Raw genomic sequence first — 26590 nt, 5'->3', positions numbered from 1 at the left:
TGTGTGGCTAAAGTGGAGATCACTGTGCGTGAGAGCAGCAATGGAAGCAGTGTCAGAGGAAGATAGCCAGGTTTCAGTAATTGCTAGAAGATTGAAGGTGTTAGAAACAAACAGGTCATGAACAGTTGTAAGTTTGTTACAGACAGAGCGAGCATTCCAAAGAGCACAAGAAAAGAGAGGGGATAAGCACTGTGGGTTAATAGAGATGAGATTGTTAGGATTGCGTGACCTAGAGTTTTGCAATAAATCTTATCTCTATGCATATAATATGGAAATCATTTACTCAATATGCTTTTATATGTTCTTTATATTATATTTTCTGTTACTTTAATTGTTACGTATGAATCAGGGTGTTTTCTTTACAGAATATAAACTTTTTTTCTTTTTGTTATTGTCCTTTTTATTTTTTTCTTGGGATAACGATTTGACTGTTTATATAGGTTTAAATTGATGATTACAATTATAGTGAATTTTACTACAACTTGTAAGTTGAAAAATGTCCTAGTTTGCAAGACTTAATCAATCTTTTTTTGCATTAGAATAGAGTGGTATTTTCAATTAGAACAATATATAAAAGCCATAAAATAATCAAAGTTCAACTTGTTAAATAACCCACTAATATCATTAAAGTGAAGGTAAACTTTGATGAATGAAAGCCGTTTTTTTTAAATACTATTAAAAACAGGGGCACGTTCATTCATCAAAGTTTAGAAAGCAGCCGTTTTGATTAAAAACTTACCTTTGTTTTTTTGACAGCCAGAGCAGCTTCCCCCACCCGGAGATCCTCTCTTCACACGTCATCAATGACTAATCCAGCTTCCTCCAATCACGGCTTTCCCCCCAGGGTAGTCATTGCCTGAGGCCATGCCATGATTGGAGGAAGCTTTAAGGGTAAGTCTCTAGCAAAAAAATGATTAATCCTTGAACCATCAATTCCACTTGGAGGCCCTCTGTGGGAATTGCAGCTGTAGTAATAGTAATGGTGGTTCAAACCACAGTCAGTGTGTACTAAACAACAGCGCAACCTCAGATTAAAGAGTAAAAACGTAAAATTTAATAGTACATTTAAGCACCCACAATGTGAACCCGGCCTCCATAGTTGCCTTGCTGGACACCAGATGATCCTCACTAACTACCACAGTTACAGATCAACAGCAGGGTTCACTCATGGAGTGGCATAAAAAGACTTTCACTACCAAGAGCTGGTGATATGCTTTTATATGTTTTAACATTGTATGTGAAATTGTGTGCACTTAAAGGGACACTGAACCCAAATTTTTTCTTTCATGATTCAGACAGAGCAGGCAATTTTAAGCAACTTTCTAAAATTTTCCTATTATCAATTTTTATTCATTCTCTTGCTATCTAAGGTGATGCATAGGAGCCGGACAATTTTTGGTTGAGAACCTGGGTTATGCTTGCTTATTGGTGGGTAAATGTCAGCCTCCAATAAGCAAGCGCTATCCATGGTGCTGAACATAAAATGGTCTGGCTGCTAAGATTTACATTCATGGTTTTCAGATAAAGATAGCAAGAGAATGTAGAAAATTTCTAACTTCTGCTATCAGCTGAACCTGACACACTCTAACCTTCGTTGACAAAGTTCCAATATCTAGGCTCCTCCACTCTCATTTCTCACAGTCTCACAATTGGGGTTAACTGCCTGTGACTCTGGGGACAGCACAGCTTCCTGTGAGTGCCAGTGAGCACCCAGGGCTGAACATGTTGCAGGGTCATGAGATGTGTACATGTATATGTCTAGGGTGATTACATAAGCCTGTGCACCCTTCATATGTTCCCAGTTTGTTGGATTGAGAGCTTGCATTGTGTGACTGTTTTAGGGTCCCAGGTTTTGGAAGGGACCTTGACATGGTACCTGGGCTTGTCCCATTTGGCCAAATGTGGTAACTTATCCTTCCATTTTTGCTTTTTATCTTAGCTGAGAGCTTGTACGTGAGTGCTGGACTTTCTCTGTGTGTTGTATTAATTTGTTTTGTAATTTTCCCTATGGTTCTTGCACCCAGACCTGTCTGGGATTAACTGCCTGTGACTTTGGGGACAGCACAGCTTCCTGTGAGTGCCAGTGAGCACCCAGGGCTGAGCATGATGCAGGGTCATGGGATGTGTACCCAGTCCAGTACCACGTCAAAGTTCTTTCCAAACACCTGGGACCCTAAAACAGCAACACAATGCAAGCTCTCTATCCAAACAAACTAGGAACAAGTGAAGGGTGCACAGGCTTATGTAATCACCCCAGACATATACAAAACAGGGAAGGGGACTGCACTCTCAGACCGGACCGGGTACACATCCCCATGACTATGCATCATGCTCAGCCCTGGGTGCTCACTGGCACTCACAGGAAGCTGTGCTGTCCCCAAAGTCACGTTCAGTTAACCCCAGACAGGTCTGGGTGCAAGAACCATAGGGAAAATTACAAAACAAAATTAATACAACACACAGAGAAAGACCAGCACTCACTTACAAGCTCTCAGCTAAGATTAAAAGTAAAAATGGAAAGGTTAGTTACCGCATTTGGCCAAATGAGACAAGCCCAGGTACCACGTCAAGGTCCTTTCCAAAAACCTACGACCCTAAAACAGCCACACAATGCAAGCTCTCAATCCAAACAAACTGGGAACAAGTGAAGGATGCACAGGCTTATGTATAGTGATGTCGCGAACAGTTCTGCTGCGAATAGTTCGCAGCGAACATAGCATGTTCGCGTTCGCAGCGGACGACGAACATATGCGATGTTCGATCCGCCCCCTATTCGTCATCATTGAGTAAACTTTGACCCTGTAGCTCACAGTCACAAGACACATTCCAGCCAATCAGCAGCAGACACTCCCTCCCAGACCCTCCCACCTCCTGGAAAGCATCCATTTTAGATTCATTCGGAGCCTGCATTCTTAGTGAGAGGAGGGACAATGTAGCTGCTGCTGATTTAATAGGGAAATCGATAGCTAGGCTACTGTATTCAGTGTCCACAACAGTCCTGAAGGACTTATCTGATCTCTGCTGTAAGGACAGCACCCCAAAAAGCCCTTTTTAGGGCTAGAACATCAGTCTGCTTTTTTTTTTTCCCCTGTGTAATCTAATTGCAGCCTGCCTGCCAGCTCAGGATCACATCATATACTGTGCCCATTTGCCCAGTGCCACCACTCATATCTGGTGTAACAGTAGTGTACATTTAAAAAAAAAAAAAAAAAAAAAAAAAAAATTTGAAATAATAGCAGTCATTTTCCTTCACACGTGTGTGTTTGAGGTCCTGCCAGGGCACAGTGTGACACCAGTACAAGTCATATCTGCTAAAAAAAAGTAGTGTACATTTAAAATAAAAAAAAACTTTTTTTAATTTGAAATAATAGCAGTCATTTTCCTTCACACGTGTGCGTTTGAGGTCCTGCCAGGGCACAGTGTGACACCAGTGCAATCATATCTGCTAAAACAGTAGTGTATATTTAAAAAAAAAAAAAAACCTTTTTTTAATTTGAAATAATAGCAGTCAGTTTCCTTCACACGTGTGCGTTTCAGGTCCTGCCAGGGCACAGTGTGACACCAGTGCAAGTCATATCTGCTAAAACAGTAGTGTACATTTAAAAAAAAAAAAAAAAACTTTTTTTTAATTTGAAATAATAGCAGTCATTTTCCTTCACATGTGTGTGTTTGAGGTCCTGCCAGGGCACAGTGTGACACCAGTGCAAGTCATATCTGCTAAAAAAAGTAGTGTACATTTAAAATAAAAAAAACTTTTTTTAATTTGAAATAATAGCAGTTATTTTCCTTCACACGTGTGTGTTTGAGGTCCTGCCAGGGCACAGTGTGACACCAGTGCAAGTCATATCTGCTAAAAAAAAGTAGTGTACATTTAAAATAAAATAAAAACTTTTTTTAATTTGAAATAATAGCAGTCATTTTCCTTCACACGTGTGCGTTTGAGGTCCTGCCAGGGCACAGTTTGACACCAGTGCAAGTCATATCTGCTAAAACAGTAGTGTACATTTAAAAAAAAAAAAAAAAAAACAACCTTTTTTTAATTTGAAATAATAGCAGTCAGTTTCCTTCACACGTGTGCGTTTCAGGTCCTGCCAGGGCACAGTGTGACACCAGTGCAAGTCATATCTGCTAAAACAGTAGTGTACATTTAAAAAAAAACAACAACCTTTTTTTACTGTGAAATAATAGCATTCAGTTTCCTTCACACGTGTGCATTCCAGGTCCTGCCAGGGCACAGTGTGACACCAGTGCAAGTCATATCTGCTAAAACAGTAGTGTACATACATTTAAAAAAACAAACCTTTTTTATTGTGAAATAATAGCAGTCAGTTTCCCTCACACGTGTGCGCTCCAGGTCCTGCCAGGGCACAGTGTCTCACCAGTGCAAGTCATATCTACTAAAATAGTAGTGTACATACATTTAAAAAAAAACAACAACCTTTTTTTACTGTGAAATAATAGCAGTCAGTTTCCCTCACACGTGTGCGTTCCAGGTCCTGCCAGGGCACAGTGTGACACCAGTGCAAGTCATATCTGCTAAAAAAAGTAGTGTACATTTAAAATAAAAAAACCTTTTTTTAATTTGAAATAATAGCAGTCATTTTCCTTCACACGTGTGTGTTTGAGGTACTGCCAGGGCACAGTGTGACACCAGTGCAAGTCATATCTGCTAAAAAAAGTAGTGTACATTTAAAATAAAATAAAAACTTTTTTTAATTTGAAATAATAGCAGTCATTTTCCTTCACACGTGTGCGTTTGAGGTCCTGCCAGGGCACAGTGTGACACCAGTGCAAGTCATATCTGCTAAAACAGTAGTGTATATTTAAAAAAAAAAAAAAACCTTTTTTTAATTTGAAATAATAGCAGTCAGTTTCCTTCACACGTGTGCGTTTCAGGTCCTGCCAGGGCACAGTGTGACACCAGTGCAAGTCATATCTGCTAAAACAGTAGTGTACATTTAAAAAAAAAAACAACCTTTTTTTTAATTTGAAATAATAGCAGTCATTTTCCTTCACATGTGTGTGTTTGAGGTCCTGCCAGGGCACAGTGTGACACCAGTGCAAGTCATATCTGCTAAAAAAAGTAGTGTACATTTAAAATAAAAAAACCTTTTTTTAATTTGAAATAATAGCAGTTATTTTCCTTCACACGTGTGTGTTTGAGGTCCTGCCAGGGCACAGTGTGACACCAGTGCAAGTCATATCTGCTAAAAAAAGTAGTGTACATTTAAAATAAAATAAAAACTTTTTTTAATTTGAAATAATAGCAGTCATTTTCCTTCACACGTGTGCGTTTGAGGTCCTGCCAGGGCACAGTTTGACACCAGTGCAAGTCATATCTGCTAAAACAGTAGTGTACATTTAAAAAAAAACAAAAAAACTTTTTTTTATTTGAAATAATAGCAGTCAGTTTCCTTCACACGTGTGCGTTTCAGGTCCTGCCAGGGCACAGTGTGACACCAGTGCAAGTCATATCTGCTAAAACAGTAGTGTACATTTAAAAAAACAAAACAAAAAAAAAACAACCTTTTTTTATTTTGAAATAATAGCAGTCAGTTTCCTTCACACGTGTGCGTTTCATGTCCTGCCAGGGCACAGTGTGACACCAGTGCAAGTCATATCTGCTAAAACAGTAGTGTACATTTAAAAAAAAAAACAACAACCTTTTTTTACTGTGAAATAATAGCAGTCAGTTTCCTTCACACGTGTGCATTCCAGGTCCTGCCAGGGCACAGTGTCACACCAGTGCAAGTCATATCTGCTAAAACAGTAGTGTACATACATTTAAAAAAACAAACCTTTTTTATTGTGAAATAATAGCAGTCAGTTTCCCTCACACGTGTGCGCTCCAGGTCCTGCCAGGGCACAGTGTCTCACCAGTGCAAGTCATATCTACTAAAATAGTAGTGTACATACATTTAAAAAAAAAACAACAACCTTTTTTTACTGTGAAATAATAGCAGTCAGTTTCCCTCACACATGTGCGTTCCAGGTCCTGCCAGGGCACAGTGTGACACCAGTGCAAGTCATATCTGCTAAAAAAAATTAGTGTACATTTAAAATAAAAAAAACTTTTTTTAATTTGAAATAATAGCAGTCATTTTCCTTCACACGTGTGTGTTTGAGGTACTGCCAGGGCACAGTGTGACACCAGTGCAAGTCAAATCTGCTAAAAAAAGTAGTGTACATTTAAAATAAAATAAAAACTTTTTTTAATTTGAAATAATAGCAGTCATTTTCCTTCACACGTGTGCGTTTGAGGTCCTGCCAGGGCACAGTTTGACACCAGTGCAAGTCATATCTGCTAAAACAGTAGTGTACATTTAAAAAAAAAAAACAACAACTTTTTTTTTATTTGAAATAATAGCAGTCAGTTTCCTTCACACGTGTGCGTTTCAGGTCCTGCCAGGGCACAGTGTGACACCAGTGCAAGTCATATCTGCTAAAACAGTAGTGTACATTTAAAAAAAAAAACCAACCTTTTTTTAATTTGAAATAATAGCAGTCAGTTTCCTTCACACGTGTGCGTTTCAGGTCCTGCCAGGGCACAGTGTGACACCAGTGCAAGTCATATCTGCTAAAACAGTAGTGTACATTTAAAAAAAAACAACAACCTTTTTTTACAGTCAGTTTCATTCACACGTGTGCATTCCAGGTCCTGCCAGGGCACAGTGTCACACCAGTGCAAGTCATATCTGCTAAAACAGTAGTGTACATACATTTAAAAAAACAAACCTTTTTTATTGTGAAATAATAGCAGTCAGTTTCCCTCACACGTGTGCGCTCCAGGTCCTGCCAGGGCACAGTGTCACACCAGTGCAAGTCATATCTACTAAAATAGTAGTGTACATACATTTAAAAAAAACAACAACCTTTTTTTACTGTGAAATAATAGCAGTCAGTTTCCCTCACACGTGTGCGTTCCAGGTCCTGCCAGGGCACAGTGTCACACCAGTGCAAGTCATATCTGCTAAAAGAGTAGTGTACATTTAAAAAAAAAAACTTACATTACCTGAACAATACAACATCATACCTGATGTTTAAAAGCACGTTATTCCAAACAATTTAGGAATGTTAGGTGATTTATGCCCTTTTTGGATTAAAACCAGACTCTGCATCAACTATGTAATTTTCCATGGAAGTTTGCCATGGATCCCCCTCCGGCATACCACAGTCCAGGTGTTAGTCCCCTTGAAACAACTTTTCCATCACTTTTGTGACCAGAAAGAGTCCCTGTGGGTTTTAAAATTCGCCTGCCTATTGAAGTCTATGGCGGTTCACCCGGTTCGCCGGTTCGCAAACTTTTGCAGAAATTTGCGTTCGCCGTTTGCGAACGCAAAATTTTAGGTTCGCAACATCACTACTTATGTAATCACCCCAGACATATACAAAACACGGAAAGGGGACTGCACTCTCAGACTGGACCGGGTACACATCGATGACCCTGCAACATGCTCAGCCCTGGGTGCTCACTGGCACTCACAGGAAGCTGTGCTGTCCCCAGAGTCACAGGCTGTTCCGTGTTTTGTATATGTCTGGGGTGGACCTCAGTGGTTATTAAATGCATTTTTCATTTGAACATGTGTGAATTGGGTTTAAATATGTTTTTCTATGTTAATTTGAAAAACTGGAAGTGTTCTAACTTGTAAGAAGTATTCGCTCCATAGTAAGCATTAAGGATGCTCATTCTCTGTGTGCTCCAAGATGGGTACTACAGGCATCCCAACTCTCCCTTAAGTTCAGGGAGTCTCCCTGATTGTAATAGCGGCTCCCTGATGCCAGCAAATGGAATGCAATCTCCCTGAAACCCCAAGTACCATGATCCAATGTGGCCCAAATCCGGAAAAGTGTGTCTTTAAGGAATGCCTTTAGTTGCTGGGACGTTATGGAACCCTCAAAGCATGCACCAATAACCAAAAAGCCCCCACTTATTCTAATAAAATAAAACACAAATACTAACTTATTTACTGCACATAATTAACTTCATATTCTAAAATATTTAAGCATTCAACAAGCGTACGATCACTGAAAAATAAGTTTGTTGTATGTGGTTGATCAATAAAGCTACTTTTTTATGTGACTTTAGTGGGAAGCTCTATCTTATTTAGGGTTTCAAGGTGTCCAATATATAACTGGGGGGGGGGCGCAGTAGCGGGTGACGCCACCTCCCTGAAATGAGTTTTTGCAGGTTGGGATGTCTGGTACTAGTGGCTGTAGAAAGCATTGATCTCAGAGCAAAGTGTAAGTTGTAGAAGACATTTTTATAATAGTATTATATGGGAATCCTTTAACAAAGCATTTTGCTATAGTCAAATACTTCCCTTTGTATTTTAAGTTTTATTTCCTTTTAAATATTACTTCTGCTCTCTGCTCCTTGACAAACACAATATTTGTCTTTATGCTTTATAAGTTTTAACCTAAGGCCAAACAGAAGACTTTATGAAGTGATGCTTTATTCTAGCACTGTGGAGAAAGAATCAGCTATTATCTTTTCTTAAAAGTCTATAAAAAAAGGATTTGTGCATTGAGGGACCCAGAACTATATGTCAGTCCTTTAGAAGTCAGAAATAAAGTCAGTCTTTGGACAAAATGTGTATCTTAACTGCCAGAATATTATAGTAACTAACACATTAATCACATAAAATAGGAAGTAAATAACAGTTTTTAAAATTATCTCTGTAACAGGGATCTTTTAAAATCTTTCTTTCAATATTTTTTTTTTTTTTTTTTTTTTTTTTTAAACAATTTTATTGAGGTTTAATACATACAATAATCATTAAGCAATAATTTGCATGACATGTAAACACCAGAAAAAGAGATCATATCAATGACTAAGGTTTAGAAATGTAAATAAGAAAATAATTATAACCTCATGTTTTCCGTTATAGTAGGTTCCCCTTGGGATATAATAGAATATACAAAGTATAACGTTTACCCTCAAAGGAATATAGAGGCCACTCTTGGACCCCCTAAAATATTAGTATAGCATAGTGGAGGGCACTGGGGAGGAGGGAAGATAATAAAATGGGCCACTCTTGGGCCCGAAATGTGATTTAGAATGGTAATTAACCAACACTGAAGTATGGCGAGCTACTAAAACAGGTACCAGTTGTTATCAAGCCAGAAATAAGGATAGAGCCTGATAATATGTTCTTGACTATTAGTAGATGAAAGAAAAGAGTATGTGGGGATATCAGCACAGGGCTATTAGGAATATGCAAATCTTATGTCTCGTAAAGGCTAGGTAAATATTGTTTTACTAGCAAATCTTATAATTAAAACTACATTGTCATGTATTGGAAGGTCTGGCCCCTAGTGCGGGAGCTCTACTGGGGGAGCTCTGTAACATAAGAAAAATAGTTAAAAAATTAATTTCCTCTCCCCCACAAGGGTACATTTGTGTCAAATATCCTAGCCGTGGCTGCTAAAATGTACTTTTATGAGCAATATTGGGCCACATTTCTAGGGTGAGTGGGTAAGCAGGCTAGTGTAAAAATAAAGTCATGTACATTGGAGTCAAACGTTAGTAATAGACACTCATAGGTATGTTATAAGATACTGGAGTTAGGTAATATGACTAAAAATGAACACAGCTCTGCTTGGAGTATCAAATAGCTGCATGCAAATTGTATATAGCCCAGCTAATAGTAAAAGTGCTAGCGGTAAGAATATAAACAACACATCTGGATAATATAAACATAAGCACCAGACAGGAAATTGAAAGTCTGCAGAAAATAATATATATATATATACATAAACTTTAACTGGAGCCGTCTGACTCGTGTCCCTTATGAAGATAGCAAAAATTTAAGTATACATAGTCCAACTAGAAAAAATAAGAAGAAAAAGCAGCCCCCGAGGTATGACTAAAGGGACTGACAGAATGTGTATGTCTGGTCCGCCAGGGTCCCAATTCAGGGTCGGCAGAGCTATATTGGAATGGGCATCTGGTGAGAAAGGTGTTTGCAGGATCAGCACTGTTCTCAAGTGCGTGGGTTCGTTGGCCTGGGCAGAATCACCTGCTAGGGACCCCTTAGTAATGTATATGGCAAAGGGCTGCGGCGACACAAGAGTTAACCATTTGTCACCTGCCTCCATTTCAGCCGTGAAGTGTATGGCTTGCGTCTGCAAAGACAAAGCATTTCGGCGATCACCTCCCGGTGAGATCATAACCACAGCCTCTGTTGCAGGATACCCCTCACAAAAAGCAGGCCTCAGTTCAGGTATCTTCAGAGCACCCAATGTCGCCTTCCACTCACGCCGCTCCAGACACATCTCGCTGGCAACACTAGGGCAGTATGTACTGAGGGCTTTTGCTAGGCATGAGGATATAGCGGAATCTGCACTTGCCGCTTCAGTTACAGTAAGCTGCTGCTTGAAGACTCGCAGAGTTGTCCTGCTCGTGGCCGGGACGTCGTCCAGGCATTCATCCACCGCTGGAGGGCTTTTCTCAGGTATGCTTAAGTGCGGCGCTACCGCGGCCAGGGCAGAGGGTGTCAGATTCAATGCACTCAGAACAGGCTGTGGGAGAGGTGCAGCATTGTCCATTTTCCTCATAAAGTCGCCCATTGTGCTTTCTATGTCAGTCCAGCACGGCTGTTCAGGCATATTGCTGGTTTGATTTAGTATAGAGGCGGTAAAAGTAGTGTCGTCTGCCAGGAGTTAAATTTTCTCCTTACCGCTTCCTCTCTGAATGGAGTGTCCAGGGACGTAATCTATGCTGCAGCCCTGCAAAGGCAGTTTGGCTGTGATCTTGCGGTCCCATAAGATTAAGGCCAGGTCATGTTCCAATTCCTCAAAGTATTTGGCAATCGCTTGAGTTATAGAAGCTTCCCACCTATCAACCGCTTCCATATTAGTAGTGTCCTGTATTGCGATCGTAAAAAGTTGTAGCTTGTTACCAGTAAATAGGCGACTCACTATTTTCAAGTAGCTCTTGAAATGATCAGAGAATTGTAGTTGGTTCCTGTGTCAGGATGAAAGGTATTACAGTGTTCTGCGGAATCTCACTGTATCTTAACGACAGGGACGCACCAGATCCCTGCCGGGGGTTGAGTTATAGGCCGCAGCCCCTGTGTTATTCCAGTAGATTAAATGGAGCTCCAGAACTGCAAAATAATGGTATCCCTCGATAGGGTTCACTCTGCTGTACAAATTAAGGGAGTAAATGATACTTGATGGAGCATTAATATGGGTTTTGCAAGCAGATTGATGTGAAGAGTTGGAGCAGCAAACAATCTAGCGACCTGTCATGGCCGCCGCCCGGAAGTTCCCCCCTCTTTCAATATTTTTAATCTTGTGTTTTTAATTTTGAGCCAGATTACAAGTAACGCGCTAATATATTTTTTTCCTCAAGCTCTATCACGCCCTGTATCAAAGTAAAAAATTAGAGCAGCCACATTAGCGTGCGTATTGCAAGTTGAAAGTAAAAAAGTTAATGCGTGAGCAAAAATCTGAGGTACGTTAACTTCAGGATTCCGGATTTTGTGAACACGCTAAATCCTTCTCTGCATAAACGTCTATGGGGCACACTGAAAACATGTCTGCTAGTTATCACTAGATCATTTGTGCGTTAGGAATATCTTCAATTCTTATGTTCTTCACATACAATAAAATGTTCTTTTTATTTTTAAAGAGATATTTCTATATACCGGTATATATAATTGCTTTCTTGTAAAATAAGGGCTAGATTATAAGTGAGGAGCAAACATTTTTGCGTAAGTGATATAGTTTTTTCATAAACAGTTTTAACTGCGCTGATATTACAAGTTGAGCGAACAATTATTACTGCGATCTCAGAGCTGTGGTTAACTGTTTTGCAAAACTAAAAAGTGTCACAAAACAATAAAAAAATACATTACAAAGTACAGTTACACTCATAATAACACTATCTAATAAAAATGATCCCCCAAAAATACTGTACCAAAACATTATAAGGGCTCAAATATATGAGATCTTGGGTGTTAGAAAAAAAGCCACCGGGGGGCGGAGCCAACTATGAAGCTGAAAGGTCGCACATCACAGCAGCTCCAGCTAACTATTATATAAAGATCAAGTTTGGCGATCTTTCAGACCATTTATAATATACAATTTCTGTGGAATTGAAGGTCCAGATGCCCTTAGGGCTTGACACTTTAAGAAGTAGGACGCTCTGTGGTTAATATTTTGCCGCTGTGATATCTAACCGTCTGCCGATCACTTTAGGAGCAGCCATGTTTTTTTCCCATGCGGGGACAGAAGTGAAGAGAGAAACTAGCTATTTAGTACCTTACAGTCAACAGGGCCAGATACCGCATCAAGACCTCAGTATGAACATATCAGCATATATTCTTATGGAGATCGGCAACCTTCTAGAGGAGTATCGAGTGAACTTTGAAAATTCGTTCAAATGTGCACCCCAGACAATTGATGTAGCTCATAATATTGATAGACTGGTTGTGGATGGCGAGAAGCCTGAGACCTTACACTCTAATACCCAGCTTGCTGCACTAAGCACAGTGACCCAAACAAATATTCATGGCGGTATGATCTCCCTATGCACACCTCAATTAATGGTCAATCCTCAGCTAACTACAGTGTCGCTCACCCAGGGGCGCCAACTAACACCGCAGAGGCCCCAATATAGTACGGGATCTCAACACAGTACCATGCAGGAGCGGAGCATGTTAGCGCAACCAGACGCAACTGGGGCACAGCCTTCTAATATGAAAAAATCTCTTCTTGGTTGGGGCTATCGCACAAAAATGTTGGGCACTATTAGAAAAACTGTCTCCCACAAGACTACGAGACGGACCCGGCGAGTGCAGCCACATATAATCATATCTCTATATGAAGAGCAGGTCCTGTTGCCAGACATGGAGGTAGCTTTCCTAAGAGGCATTGGCTAAATGGGCTGTTCTACACTCTAATGAGGCCATTGTGTTTGCTGCGGTCTTGTGATTGACATTGACTCTGTGGGAGCTTTATTTGATTTTCTCTGGACTGCTCCCGGACTGCTTGGCATATGATGAGTAACCACCTCAGTTTGTTTAGACTTCCTTGTTATACATACCAGTACTTTATAGTTTAATCTCCGTTTTAAGATATAACACCAGCGTTCTTGTTGGAGGGTACTGGTTCTGCTATAGTTTCCCATGCGTTTGTAAGTTGATTGAGCCTGCTCTTTATTTATTAAATTTTTTCTCAGCTTGACACTACTAATCACAGTATATGGTTCACTGCTCTTGCCCTAATATATTAAGCCTGGCGCAGTAGCATAAACCCACAATGTTCTCTACTTGACATTTTAGAATACCCCTACAGTAATTGGATGTTAATGGGTTTTATATAGTAAATAGTTTTATATGTTCCGCCAGCTCATGCAATGTTAGGTAATTATCACTTGGGGTTGCTTGCTAGACATGGTATATTTCACACTCATCAATGGGTTAATAAACTCTGTAACCCACTCAGTTTAGAGAGCCAGTCAGAGCAGATTTGATTAATTTAGATGTATTAAGCGATGACATTTATGATTCTAGGGTTTTTGTGGTCAGCAACGCTACTCTCCCTATATGTTAGCATTTATAAGCTGGTTATTACCCCATGCACTACATATTAATGTTGTAGTTTATACGCTCCAAATGACACCACCTATGGCTTTAGGATCCTCTGCGATTAATAACATTGTTCTATTGGTATGTTGTTGTGTTAATCTTTAGATTTCTAAAATAATTTGCATGTTGTGAAATATAATACTAGACTGTGTGCTACCATTCTCAGTACGTCATTGCCATAGATGTCAGTTTATACCATTCTCCCTGCATGTATGACCACCTCCCCTCTTCCCCCCCCCCCCCCCCATTTTCATATAATGTACCTTTCTGCTTGGAAGGGCTAGTTATGCGGTCTATCTTATTTGTACCGTAACCTTTATCATTGAACTTGTTACTGATCAGCTTATGGTCGCTGGACAGACTCTCATATTCTCATAACCACAACTGTTTCTGCAACTATTTCAAGAGGATGGGTGACATGTTGCTGTTTATTTTACAATACCTTATAATGTTTATATTAGCATAGTTACAGATCTCTTGTATATCTCTAGGTTTACTAGGATCAATATTTTATATAGCTTGAGATCATTTTTATGGTTGTTTGTAATTAACACGATCCAGCCTGTATTACTATGTATTTCCCCACAATATAGTTATATTCTCAAAACTACATATTTTAGCATCAGCATAACTCAGACTTCCTTCTTATGCTATACCTGCTTTAAAAGATTATGTTACTCAGCTTGTGCTCGATTGCATGTTGGATTTATATATCTAATACTGCAGGGCATAGGGCCCATGCCCTGTGGTAGATTTATTATCTCTTTGTCCTCCCATGTAATCACGGTGTAGCCTATCAGAGATTATCTTACTTACAAGTCTCTTTTATGAGAATCCTACATATGTGTTATGGTGTCTGAATCAATACTAATCCCTGTGGTGAACTAATACTGAGATAGCGAAATACATAGGAGCTAACATTATATCTAAAAACTCCTACTATAATTGGCTTCCCCCATTTTATCATGAAGTGAATACTTATGTTATATTACAGACCAGTCTAACATGTTTCAAATGTCTATGTATCTTCTTAAGTTTCCTTACCTGCTGAGCAATTCCTTCTGTACTATCAACTATTATTCCCTTGCCATAGCTTTTAATTTATATCATCAATCACATTCAAATGACCACCTCCTGCCCCCCACCCCTATTTCTATATAATGTACCTCCTTGTTTAAGAGGGCCACTCACGCGGTTTATCTGGTATATACCGCAACTCTAAATAATAAAAGTATTAATGTGACATTCCTTAATCTCGCCTATATTGTGTCACTAGTTATATATGTCTATAGAATGTCTCAAAGTATAATAAAGTTTGAAGCTGAGAGATTCCTTCTAAGTATACAGTACTTAACGCTTCTTGCAGCCCCTAGGGAATCTCTTAATTTTATCTACTACAAAACTAGTCATGCATGTCTATAAAATGTTCCCCTTAAATCTCACAAGCATTAATGTAGCACTCATTAAACTCATTTATGTGGTAACATAAGTATACGGTATATCTATGGAGTGTTTCAAGAAATAAGGGAATCTCTTAATCCCCTATGTTATAAAATTAGTCATGCATGCGAATGTCTCAAAGCTAAACTAAATTTAAAAATGTGAGGTATTTATTCTGTATGTTTAAATTTCTTTGTGTTGCAATGTTTATGACTATATCTCTGAAAGTATATTGGACACAATTTTGTTTTGTTTTTTTCTTTCTGTATTAACATACTTCTTGAAGCATGACATAAATGTTGTAACCTGTTTTCAACCTCAATAAAAAAAAAAAAAAAGAAAAAAAGCCACCAAAGTACTTTAACATAGAGATACATACAGATACATTGCTAAAGATGTATTTGTATGTATATATATAAATATATATATATATATATATATATATATATATATATATATATGTATATCTATATATATATATATTACTATGTATTTACTGTAAATAATTCACATTCCAATGTTCTGCACATAGCAGAATATGTTCTATGTATCTCTAAATAGATATTCCTATATATATCTGTATATATCTATACCTTTATATAATTATATATATTTATGTATAAATATATATATTTTAAGAAGAAAACATAAGATATATGTCAGAATATTTTATTATGAATAAATAGAACATTATCCTTTATGTTAAGAACATTGTAATATGAAATATTATATTTCATGTTGAGTTATCTTTGAGCCCTTATAACTTTATGGTGTAATATTTTTTAAACATAATTTTTATTTGATGGTGTTAAAATGAATCTAACTGTACTTTGAAATGTATTCTTTAAGTGTTTCGTGCAACTTTTTAATTTTGGAAAACAGTTAACCACAGCTTTGATATTGCGGTAAGGATTATAGCGTAAATCACGAATGGGCTAGCGCAATCGCAATTTCTTTAACTTGTAATATAAGCGCAATTAAAAACGGATTGTGAAAATACGATATCGCTTGTGCAAAAATGTTTACGCCTCACTTGTAGTCTAGCCCTAAATTTATTAGACCAATATTTTTTAATGGTTTTATTCTTTTTTATTTTTGTATAAAGCTTTTATTTTAATAAAATTGTTTATACCTGTAGATGACACTATTGTTTTAAGAACATTTATTTTGATACTTGTTGGAAATATTATGTTATCAAAATGTGAGTTTATAAATTTGGTTTATATTTATTTTAAATATAGGCTTAACACTGTTTGCTTGACATGATTAAGGGCACTTTGAGCTAGATAATGAACATAAAAAGAAGCGTCACATGGCCTAGTATTGCTAGAAATGCATTGAAATGGGTAGAGTATGTCAAATCGCACTCACATGTAAAATAGCACCCTTATGATATGATGCAAATAGAGCAGGCTGGAATCTCTCAATCACCCAGCAGACTGACCTCCTGTGGTGTACCGGCAACAGGAAAGGATATCTTCTGTAGATTTCTCTCCAAACAGGAGATAAGCAATGATTGGCAAATAGCATGTTGTAAGATAAAACTTACATTTATTAAAAACAGTAAAACATGCAACGCGTTTCTCAGCTATTAAAAGGCTGTTTCATCAGGCTTCATCATAGATTACAAGTTTAGCACAAAATATCGCTTCCACGAAAGTGATATTTATGCTCAACTTAAAGGGTCATGCAACCCAAAAATGTTCTTTCATGATTCAGATAGATAATACAATTTTAAACAACTTTCTAATTTACTTCTATTATCTAATTTGTTTCATTCTCTTGGTATCATTTGTTGAAGGAGCAGTAATGCAATACTGGTTTATAACTGAACACATGGGTGAGCCAATAACAATCGGTATATATAGGCAGCCACCAATCAGCAGCTAGAACCTAGGTTCTTTGCTGTTCCTGAGCTTACCTAGATAAACCTTTCAGCAAAGGATAACAAGAGAAAGAAGCAAATTAAATAATAGAAGTAAATTGGAAAGTTGTTTAAAATTGTAGTCTCTATCTGAATCATGAAAGACATTTTTTGGGTTTCATGTCCCTTTAATAAATGTGAAAGCGTACTTCCATAGGCTCCAATGGAGACAGCTGCCAGTACATAAGATGGCGGCACTAGTTAAAGGGGAGAGGGTTAGAGAGCTGTTTGGAAGGGACCAGGGAGGTTGGAGGGTTAGGCGGGATCCTACACTGCAGAAAATATTAAAACATATTAAAAAAATATTTAATTAAAAAATAATAGCATTTTCACATTGTCAGACTGTCTGCCAGTACCTAAGATGGGTGAGACCAAAGGGGGGGGGGGGGGTGAGGGAGGGAGGGAAGAGAGCTGTTTGTGGGGGATCAGGGGGTGGGAAGTGTCAGTTGGGAGGGTAATCTCAACACTAAAGCTAAAATTAAAACTACCTAATTAACCCTTTCACTACCGGGAATAATAGAAGTGTGGTGCACAGCTGCAATTAGCGGCTTTCTATTTACCAAAAAGCAATGGCATAACCATATATGTCTACTATTTCTGAAGAAACGGGATCCCAGAGAAGCTTTTACAACTATTTGTGCCATGATTGCAGAAGCGGTATGTAAATAATTTCAGTGAGAAACCCAAAGTTTGTGAAAAGTTAACAACTTTTTTTATTTGATCGCATTTGGCGGTGAAATGGTGGCATGAAATATACCAAAATGGTAGATCAATACTTTGGGTTGTCTACTTAAAAAAACAACAATATATATATATATATATATATATATATATATATATATATATATATATATATATATATTTGACAGGTATATATAAATAAAACAAGGCTCTATTTCTGTTTAACCCTTTGAGTGCTAATGACGGCTCTGAGCCGTCACAGTTTCTCACTCTGGTGCTAATGACGGCTCAGAGCCGTCATGAGCACTCTCCCACCTTGAGGGAGATCTGGGGGCTCCTAACAGCTCTTACCCCGGCCAACGTTGCCTGTAAAGTGACAGGCATCACCGGGGCTTCACGTGATGCACGGTGACGTCACGCGCAATAACGTGATGACATCACCGTGCAACTTTATTTATACTTAACAATGTTAAGTATAGGAGGAGGGGGCATGCTGCTTAGAAGCCTGTATCTCAGGCATCTAAGCAGCTACAAACCCCCAAGACCCACTGTTGGAAAGGGAATCACCTAACCTTTCCAGCAGTGTAAGTCTTGGGGGTCTGTAAAAACAATAAAAAAAGTTAAAAAAAGTTTTTTCAAAAATTAAATAAATTAATAAAACCTTAGAAAATATTAGCACCCAGGTGGGAAAGTGCTTAGCACTCAAAGGGTTAAATGGACTGATAGCAAAAATGCTGAAAATTCTCTGGTATTTTGGACAAGTTTTCTCTGAAAGTCCTGGTTGTAGAGGAGTTAATGGGCTTATTAGAGTTGAGGCTGTGAGTATTTTACATAAACAGAACAATTCAAGAACAAGGGGTCATAATCTCAAGCTGAAGGGTAGTAGATTCAGGAGTAATTTGCCTCCCGTGAAAGAGGTGGTTTACAGAAAGAGGGGGAAATGACAAACACTGTGGGGGACTTTAAGAATGTCTGGGATAAGCATAAGGATTTCCTACCAAATAGATAAGTTTATACTTTTAGTAAATATCGGACAGAATCGCTGGGCCTATGGCTCTTTTCTGTCGTCAAAATCTATGTTTCTATAATTAAGGGCACTTTACTGTATGAAAAATTGTCCTTGTGATTTAGACCTCATAGAAGAGGACCCTATGCAGTATCCTTTTGCAGCTTGATAAATGTGCTATATTCATATCTGCTGCATTGGTTTTGAACTAGTCTCAAATAGTCACCCAAAAACAACATTGACCAGAGCTAAAAGGCAAAATACAGAGTAAACAAATCAAGCTGCAAGCAGTCTATTCCACAGCAAACCCTGCAGGTGCTGGACATCCCAGCGTTGATGTGCACCACTGAGAATTGACTGCCTCTCCTTTTTACTGCCCTCTTAGTAAACAAGAACCTCAGGACTCATACAGCATACGCTGTCAGCATTTATCATTGCACAAGCAGTTCTGGTGAACTGCTTGTGCAATGCCGCCCCCTGCAGATTTGCGGGAAATTGGCCTTCAAAGGCGGTGGACGAGTTAAGGACCAGCAGTTTTAAGACTGCTGCTTCTTAACTCCTGTTTCCAGTGAGCCTGAAGGCTTGCACGTAAACAGATGTATTTGGTCCCATTTGGGCCATGATAAATCAGCACCTTTGTCTTCTCTTGTATTTTTTTCTGTTGTTTTTTGTTGAATAACATTATGAAATGTATGATAACAGCATTATGGGTTTTCTATTTAGAGTCAAATACATTTATATTATAATTAAAACAGTGCTTGATTCTCTGTCTTGTGACTAACAGATGTATTTTCATCCATTACCATCTATTTTTGTTATGCGGTTTGGCTGTTGTAAAATAATGCTCTGCACCAAGATATTGTATTTCTAAGATACTTATTTTCTTTTATTGTTTGAATATTAGTTTATTTTTGCCTGCACTAATTATATAATAATATAACATAAATCTGGCTTCTAGCAATCTTACTATAATCTTAAGAAGCACAGGGCAAAGCTATATTTTAAATAAGCTTGCAGCCAGCATAGCAGATGCAACCTGAAAGCTATTTTTCAAACAGTTTTCCCTGTGATTATGAACTGTAGACTACATATGTACACATATACAAATTATTTTAATTATTCAACATATTAGCTGCAACATAAAAGCTTGTTTGCATATCATTTAGCCATTTGACCCCTAAGTACATGTTGCTGTGCTCTCTGATTAACTTGTTGCCAAACGTACAGGGTCAAAGGGACACCGAACCCAAATTTTTTCATTTGTAATTCAGAAAGAGCATGCAATTTTAAACAACTTTCTAATTTACTCCTATTATCAATTTTTCTTCGTTCTCTTGCTATCATTATTTGAAAAAGAAGGCATCTAAGCTTTTTTTTTGGTTTCAGCACTCTGGACAGCACTTTTTTATTGGTGGATGAATTTATCCACCAATCAGCAAGGACAACCCAGGTTGTTCACCAAAAATGGGCCGGCATCTAAACTTATATTCTTGCATTTCAAATAAAGATACCAAGAGAATGAAGAAAATTTTGTAATAGGAGTAAATTCGAAATTTGCTTAAAATTTCATGCTCAATCTGAATCACAAAATTAATTTTTTGGGTACAGTGTCCCTTTAAGACGGTAACTCACGATTACAATAGAATGCTTTCATAAAACAGGTTTCATGGTTATTGTGAAACATGAACAGACATTACAATTAGCCTCCTGGATTACTGCAGATGAAATTTAGCACTCTGAGGGGCCTATTTATCAGGCTCTGTATGGAGCTTGAAGCCCATGTTTCTTGCAAGCCTTCAGGCTCGCCAGAAACACAAGTTATGAAGCAGCGGTCTAAAGACCACTGCTCCATAACCTGTCCACCTGCTCTGAGGCAGCGGACAGAAATCAACCCAATCGAATACGATCGGGTTGATTGACACCCCCTGCTAGCAGATGATTCTGCAGGGAATCTGCAGGGGGCAGCATTGCACCAGCAGTTCACAAGAACTGCTGGTGCAATGATAAATGCCGACAGCGTATACTGTCGTCATTTATCGATGTGCGGCAGACATCATTCGCTACTTCGTAACATGTCCATCCACACTATCATAAATAGACCTTTTACTTCTGCTACTGGTTATATTAAACTGTTTACATATTAATTATATGCAGATAGTATTTTCTACTGAATCTTTGCAAAAGTTTATTAAGTTCACTGATTAATTTCTCTCCTGTAATTATAGATTCGTCCTTGCATCAAGACTTCAACCTGACTGGATGTTGATGCTATACTTTGTCCATACACATCTGACCGTGACTGTTACTGTTGGATTACTTCTTATACCTAAGGTATTTTACTATTTTCATTTTTGTTTGTATGCATTTATATTACAAGGCTTTCTGCATACTAGAAAGCAATCTGTTTTATTAAAGTGAAATATTCATACATGAAAACTTAAGTATTTGAGAAACAAATACAAAAAGTCATGTGTTGTGAGAAGCAGACCAAAAGTAGGTTTTAAAAAAAGGTGAAAGCATTTCCAAAAATCCAGCACAAAATATTCCAAATGTGTTTTTAGATAGCCTGAAGTAATGCTGTTAAGATCTCTCAATTCAAATGATTAGTTTATGTGGCAAAAAATCATTTTAAAATGTGTTGAATTTTCTTATCGACTGGAATAGTCTCTAATTTGAAAGCCCTAAAACACATGAACACATTTTGCATGACTAGTTTAATGGACCCATTAATTAGTCACATAAGCAAATATTTGTTTATTCTAGAGCATATGTGAGTGTATATTCATTTTACTTAGACCATCAGCATTAGTACTCCTGGGGAAGATTACATATGCAGCGTTTAGTAATCCTGTGCAAGATTACATATGCTGCGTCAACAGCAAAAGCCGGCGACGCCGTTTTTTACGCGGTTTTGGTATCACATATACAGCAGTTTTGGTATCACATATACAGCTCCATATATAAATGCGGCTGGTATATTTCACCCGTCGGCCGCAATTTTTACTCCCATAAGCTAACATAGAACCGCGTCGCAAATCAGTATATAAATGCGGCTAGTATATTTCACCTGTCGGCCGAAATTTTTACTCCCATAAGCTAACATAGAACAGCGTCACAAATCAGTATCACATATTCAGCGCAAGAACTTACATTTTACTCCATTTTCCCCTCGCCACACATATGCAGGAGCAGCAAGCCTTGCGCTGAGTATGTGAGCACCGTAACTCCCGTAACTGCCTGAAAATATTAACTAACACCTAACGCATGCGCAATATACATCTACCTCCTGAAAATAACTAACACCTAATGCATGCTCAATGTCTATCTACCTGTTAACCGCAATCCCCCACCGCAATAACTAATAAATGCGTAGATTATGAGTTTTGCGTTATGAGTGACTCGTTAATAACTTGCAAGTTATTTCCACTGCTCACCTCCCTATAGCACTGCTATTACAGGATTGCAAAAACCTGGCGTTAGCAGGCAATATGGCAGCGTTGCGCTCCATACCGCACACAAATACCAGCGCTGCTTTGAGCTGGTTTTACATGTTCGTGTGCGATTTCCCCATAGACATCAATGGGGAGAGCCGGCTAAAACAAAAGCCTAACACCTGCAATAAAGGAGTGTAAAGCTCCGTAATGCAGCCCCATTGATTCCTATGGGGAAAGAAAAGTTACGTTTACACCTAACACCCTAACATAAACCCTGAGTCTAAACACCCCTAATCTGCCGCCCCCAACATCGCCGACACCTACATTACACTTATGAACCCCTAATCTGCCGCCCCCGACATCGCCGCCACATACCTACACTTATTAACCCCTAATCTGCTGCCCCCAATGTCGTCGCTACCTACCTACACTTATTAACCCCTAATCTTCCGCCCCCATTGTCACCGCCACTATACTAAAGTTATTAACCCCTAAACTTAACCCTAAGTCTAAACGTAACCCTAACCTTAACACCACTAACTTTAACATAATTAAAATAAATCTAAATAAAAATTACAATTAATACCTAAATAATTCCTATTTAAAACTAAATACTTACCTATAAAATAAAACCTAACCTAGCTACAATATAACTAATAGTTATATTGTAGCTATCTTAGGTTTTATTTTTATTTCACAGGCAAGTTTGTAATTATTTTAACTAGGTAGACTAGTTAGTAAATAGTTATTAACTATTTACTAACTACCTAGTTTAAAATAAATAAAAATTGCCTGTAAAATAAAACCTAACCTGTCTTACACTAACACCTAACATTACACTACAATTAAATCAATTACATTAATTATATACAATTAACTAAATTACAAAAAAATAAACACTAAATTACACAAAATAAAAAAAGGAATTATCAAATATTTAAACTAATTACACCTAATCTAATAGCCCTATCAAAATAAAAAGCCCCCCCCCCAAATAAAAAAACCTTAGCCTAAATTAAACAGCCAATAGCCCTTAAAAGGGCCTTTTGCGGGGCATTGCCCCAAATAAATCAGCTCTTTTTCCTGTAAAAAAAATACAAATTTACCCCCCAACAGTAAAACCCACCACCCACATAACCAAACCCCCCAAATAAAATCCTATCTAAAAAACCTAAGCTCCCCATTGCCCTGAAAAGGGCATTTGGATGGGCATTACCCTTAAAAGAGCATTTAGCTTTTTATCCATTGCCCAAACCCTAAGCTAGAAATAAAGCCCACCCAATAAACCCTTAAAAAAACCTAACACTAACCCCCGAAGATCGACTTACAGTTTTTGAAGATCGGACATCCATCCTCAATGAAGCTGGGAGAAGTCTTCATCAGAGCGGCAAGAAGTCGTCCTCCAGACGGGCAGAAGTCTTCATCCAGAGGGCATCTTCTATCTTCATCTTTCCGATGCAGAGCGGCTCCATTTTCAAGACATCCGGCATGGAGCATCCTCTTCTGTTGATGGCTACTGAAGAATGAAGGTTCCTTTAAGGGACGTCATCCAAGATGGCATCCCTTGAATTCTGATTGGCTGATAGAATTCTATCGGCCAATCGGAATTAAAGGTGAAAAAATCCTATTGGCTGATGCAATCAGCCAATAGGATTGAGCTTGCATTCTATTGGCTGTTCCAATCAGCCAATAGAATGCAATCTCAATCCTATTGGCTGATTGCATCAGCCAATAGGATTTTTCACCTTTAATTCCGATTGGCCGATAGAATTCTATCATTCTTCATTCTTCAGTAGCCGACGACAGAAGAGGATGCTCCACGCCGGATGTCTTAAAGATGTAGCTGCTCCGCGTCAGAAGGATGAAAATAGAAGATGCCATCTGGATGAAGACTTGCCGCTTGGATGAAGACTTCTTCCGGCTTCGTTGAGGACTTCTTGCCGCTAGGATGAAGACTTCTCCCGGCTTCATTGAGGATGGATGTCCGGGTTTATTGGGTGGGTTTTATTTTTAGCTTAGGGTTTGGGCAATGGAAAAGAGCTAAATGCCCTTTTAAGGGCAATGCCCATCAAAATGCTCTTTTCAGGGCAATGGGGAGCTTAGGTTATTTAGATAGGATTTTATTTGGGGGGTTTGGTTGCGTGGGTGGTGGGTTTTACTGTTGGGGGTTGTTTGCATTATTTTTTACAGGAAAAAGAGCTGATTTCTTTGAGGCAATGCCCTGCAAAAGGCCTTTTTAAGGGCTATTGGTAGCTTAGTTTAGGCTAGGATTTTTTTTATTTGGGGGGGGGGGGGCTTTTTTATTTTGATAGGGCTATTAGATTAGGTGTAATTAGCTTAAATATTTGATAATTTCTTTTTTATTTTGTGTAATATAGTGTTTTTTTGTAATTTAGTTATTTGTATTTAATTAATGTAATTGATTTAATTAAAGTGTAATGTTAGGTGTTAGTGTAAGACAGGTTAGGTTTTATTTTACAGGTAATTTTGTATTTATTTTAACTAGGTAGTTAGTAAATAGTTAATAGCTATTTACTACTAGTCTACCTAGTTAAAATAAATACAAACTTGCCTGTGAAATAAAAATAAAACCTAAGCTAGCTACAATGTAACTATTAGTTATATTGTAGCTAGCTTAGGGTTTATTTTACAGGTAAGTATTTAGTTTTAAATAGGAGTTATTTAGTTAATGATAGTAATTTTTATTTAGATTTATTTTAATTATATTAATGTTAGGGGTGTTAGGGTTAGAATTATGGTTAGGTTTAGGGGTTAATAACTTTAGTATAGTGGCGGCGATAGTGGTGGCGGTGACGTTCTGGGCGGCAGATTAGGGGTTAATAATATTTAACTAGTGTTTACGATGCGGGAGTTTGGCGGTTTAGGGGTTAATATTTTATTATAGTGGTGGCAATGTCCGTAGCGGCAGATTAGGGGTTAATAATTTTATTATAGTGTTTGCAATGTGGGAGGGCCTCGGTTTAGGTGTTAATAGGTAGTTTATGAGTGTTAGTGTCACTTTAGTTATGAGTTTTATGCTACAGATTTGTAATGTAAAACCCATAACAACTGACTTTAGATGGCGGTACGAATCTTGTCAGTATAGGCTATGCCGCTTTTTGGCCTCCCCGGCAAAACTCGTAATACCGGCGCTATGGAAGTCCCATTGAAAAAGGACTTTTTGAAAGGGGCGGTAGTTACTTTGCATTACGGCCAAAAAAGTGTGCGGTACAGCTATACCTACAAGACTCGTAATAGCAGCGGTAGTGAAAAAGCAGCGTTATGAGGCTTTTTCACTCATAATGCAAAACTTGTAATCTAGCCGAAAGTATATTAACCCCTAATCTGCCATTAACCCACATCTTAATAAACCTAATAAAGTATATTAACCCCTAATCCGCCATTAACCCATATTGCAATAAACCTAATAAAGTATATGAACCCCTAATCCGCCATTAACCCCCATCGCAACAAACTTAATAAAACTATTAACCCCTAATCTGCCAAACCCACACAACGCAATAATCCTAATAAATCTATTAACCCCTAATCCGCCAAACCCCCACAAAGCAAATAACTAATTAAATTACTAAGCACCTTAACCTAACACCCCCTAAATTAACCCCAATTACCTAAATTAAAAAATACTAAGTTACAAATTACAAAGCTAACATTACTTTAAAAAAAAAACTAAATTTAAATGAATCTAAGAGTACAAAAATAAAAAAGTCTAACATTACATAAAATAATAAACCAAATTATCAAAAATAAAAAAATTAAACCTAATTCCTATGAAAATAAAAAAATCCCCCCAAAATAAAAACACCCCCTAATCTAATACTAAACTACCAATAGCCCTTAAAAGAGCTTTTTGTAGGGCATTGCCCTAAGTTAAACATCTCTTTTACCGTAAAAAATACTAAGTCCCCCCTCTAACAGTAAACCCCCCCACCCACCAAACCTCCCAAAATAAAAAAAACTAACACTAAAAAATCCTAAACTACCCATTGCCGCTAAAGGGGCATTTGTATGGGTATTGCCCTTAAAAGGGCATTCAGCTCTTTTAAGAGTGCCCATAAATCCCTAATCTAAAAAAAAACCAGAGGGAATAAAAATAAATAGTCAAATATGTAATTTATTAAAGCTATTCATTAGCATTTATCATTTTAGTATAGCACCTTTAGGAAGGTAGACATTGCACTGTTTTGTTCTGTGAATTTTAGTCAGAGTCGCAATAGAAATATTAGAAAGACATGTCTGATTAAACCTTTTTGAAGCTGTCTCGGAGGACTGTATGTCTGCAGTACAGGACATCATCTGGTTTTATTCTGACTTGAGAGTAAGGAACTTAGCTTCATGTAAGACCGAAGAACCCACTTTTTTCAGAGTTAAAATAAATTTAGTTTTAGTCCAGAAAGAAGTTAGATGTCGAATGATGACATTAAAACACTAATGCCTAGAGATTAGAACTCTCTCTCTGTGATTGATGATAAAAAATTCTCCTGTTTGG

General features: G+C 37.9%; 1 protein-coding gene across 1 annotated transcript in view; it reads left to right on the top strand.

Annotated features, from left to right (window-relative positions):
- GPR158 (G protein-coupled receptor 158) overlaps positions 1 to 26590 on the top strand; it is a 734480-nt gene that overhangs the window by 658791 nt on the left and 49099 nt on the right. The window contains exon 9 of the mRNA XM_053713931.1: positions 20872 to 20977. Coding sequence (XP_053569906.1) covers positions 20872 to 20977 — 106 coding nt within the window. The remainder of the gene's footprint in view (positions 1 to 20871; positions 20978 to 26590) is intronic.

This window comes from Bombina bombina, chromosome 5 (assembly GCF_027579735.1).
Source record: "Bombina bombina isolate aBomBom1 chromosome 5, aBomBom1.pri, whole genome shotgun sequence".
NCBI lineage: Eukaryota > Metazoa > Chordata > Amphibia > Anura > Bombinatoridae > Bombina > Bombina bombina.
The sequence above is the reverse complement of the archived record's forward strand: the minus strand, read 5'-3'. Positions and strand labels throughout refer to the sequence as shown.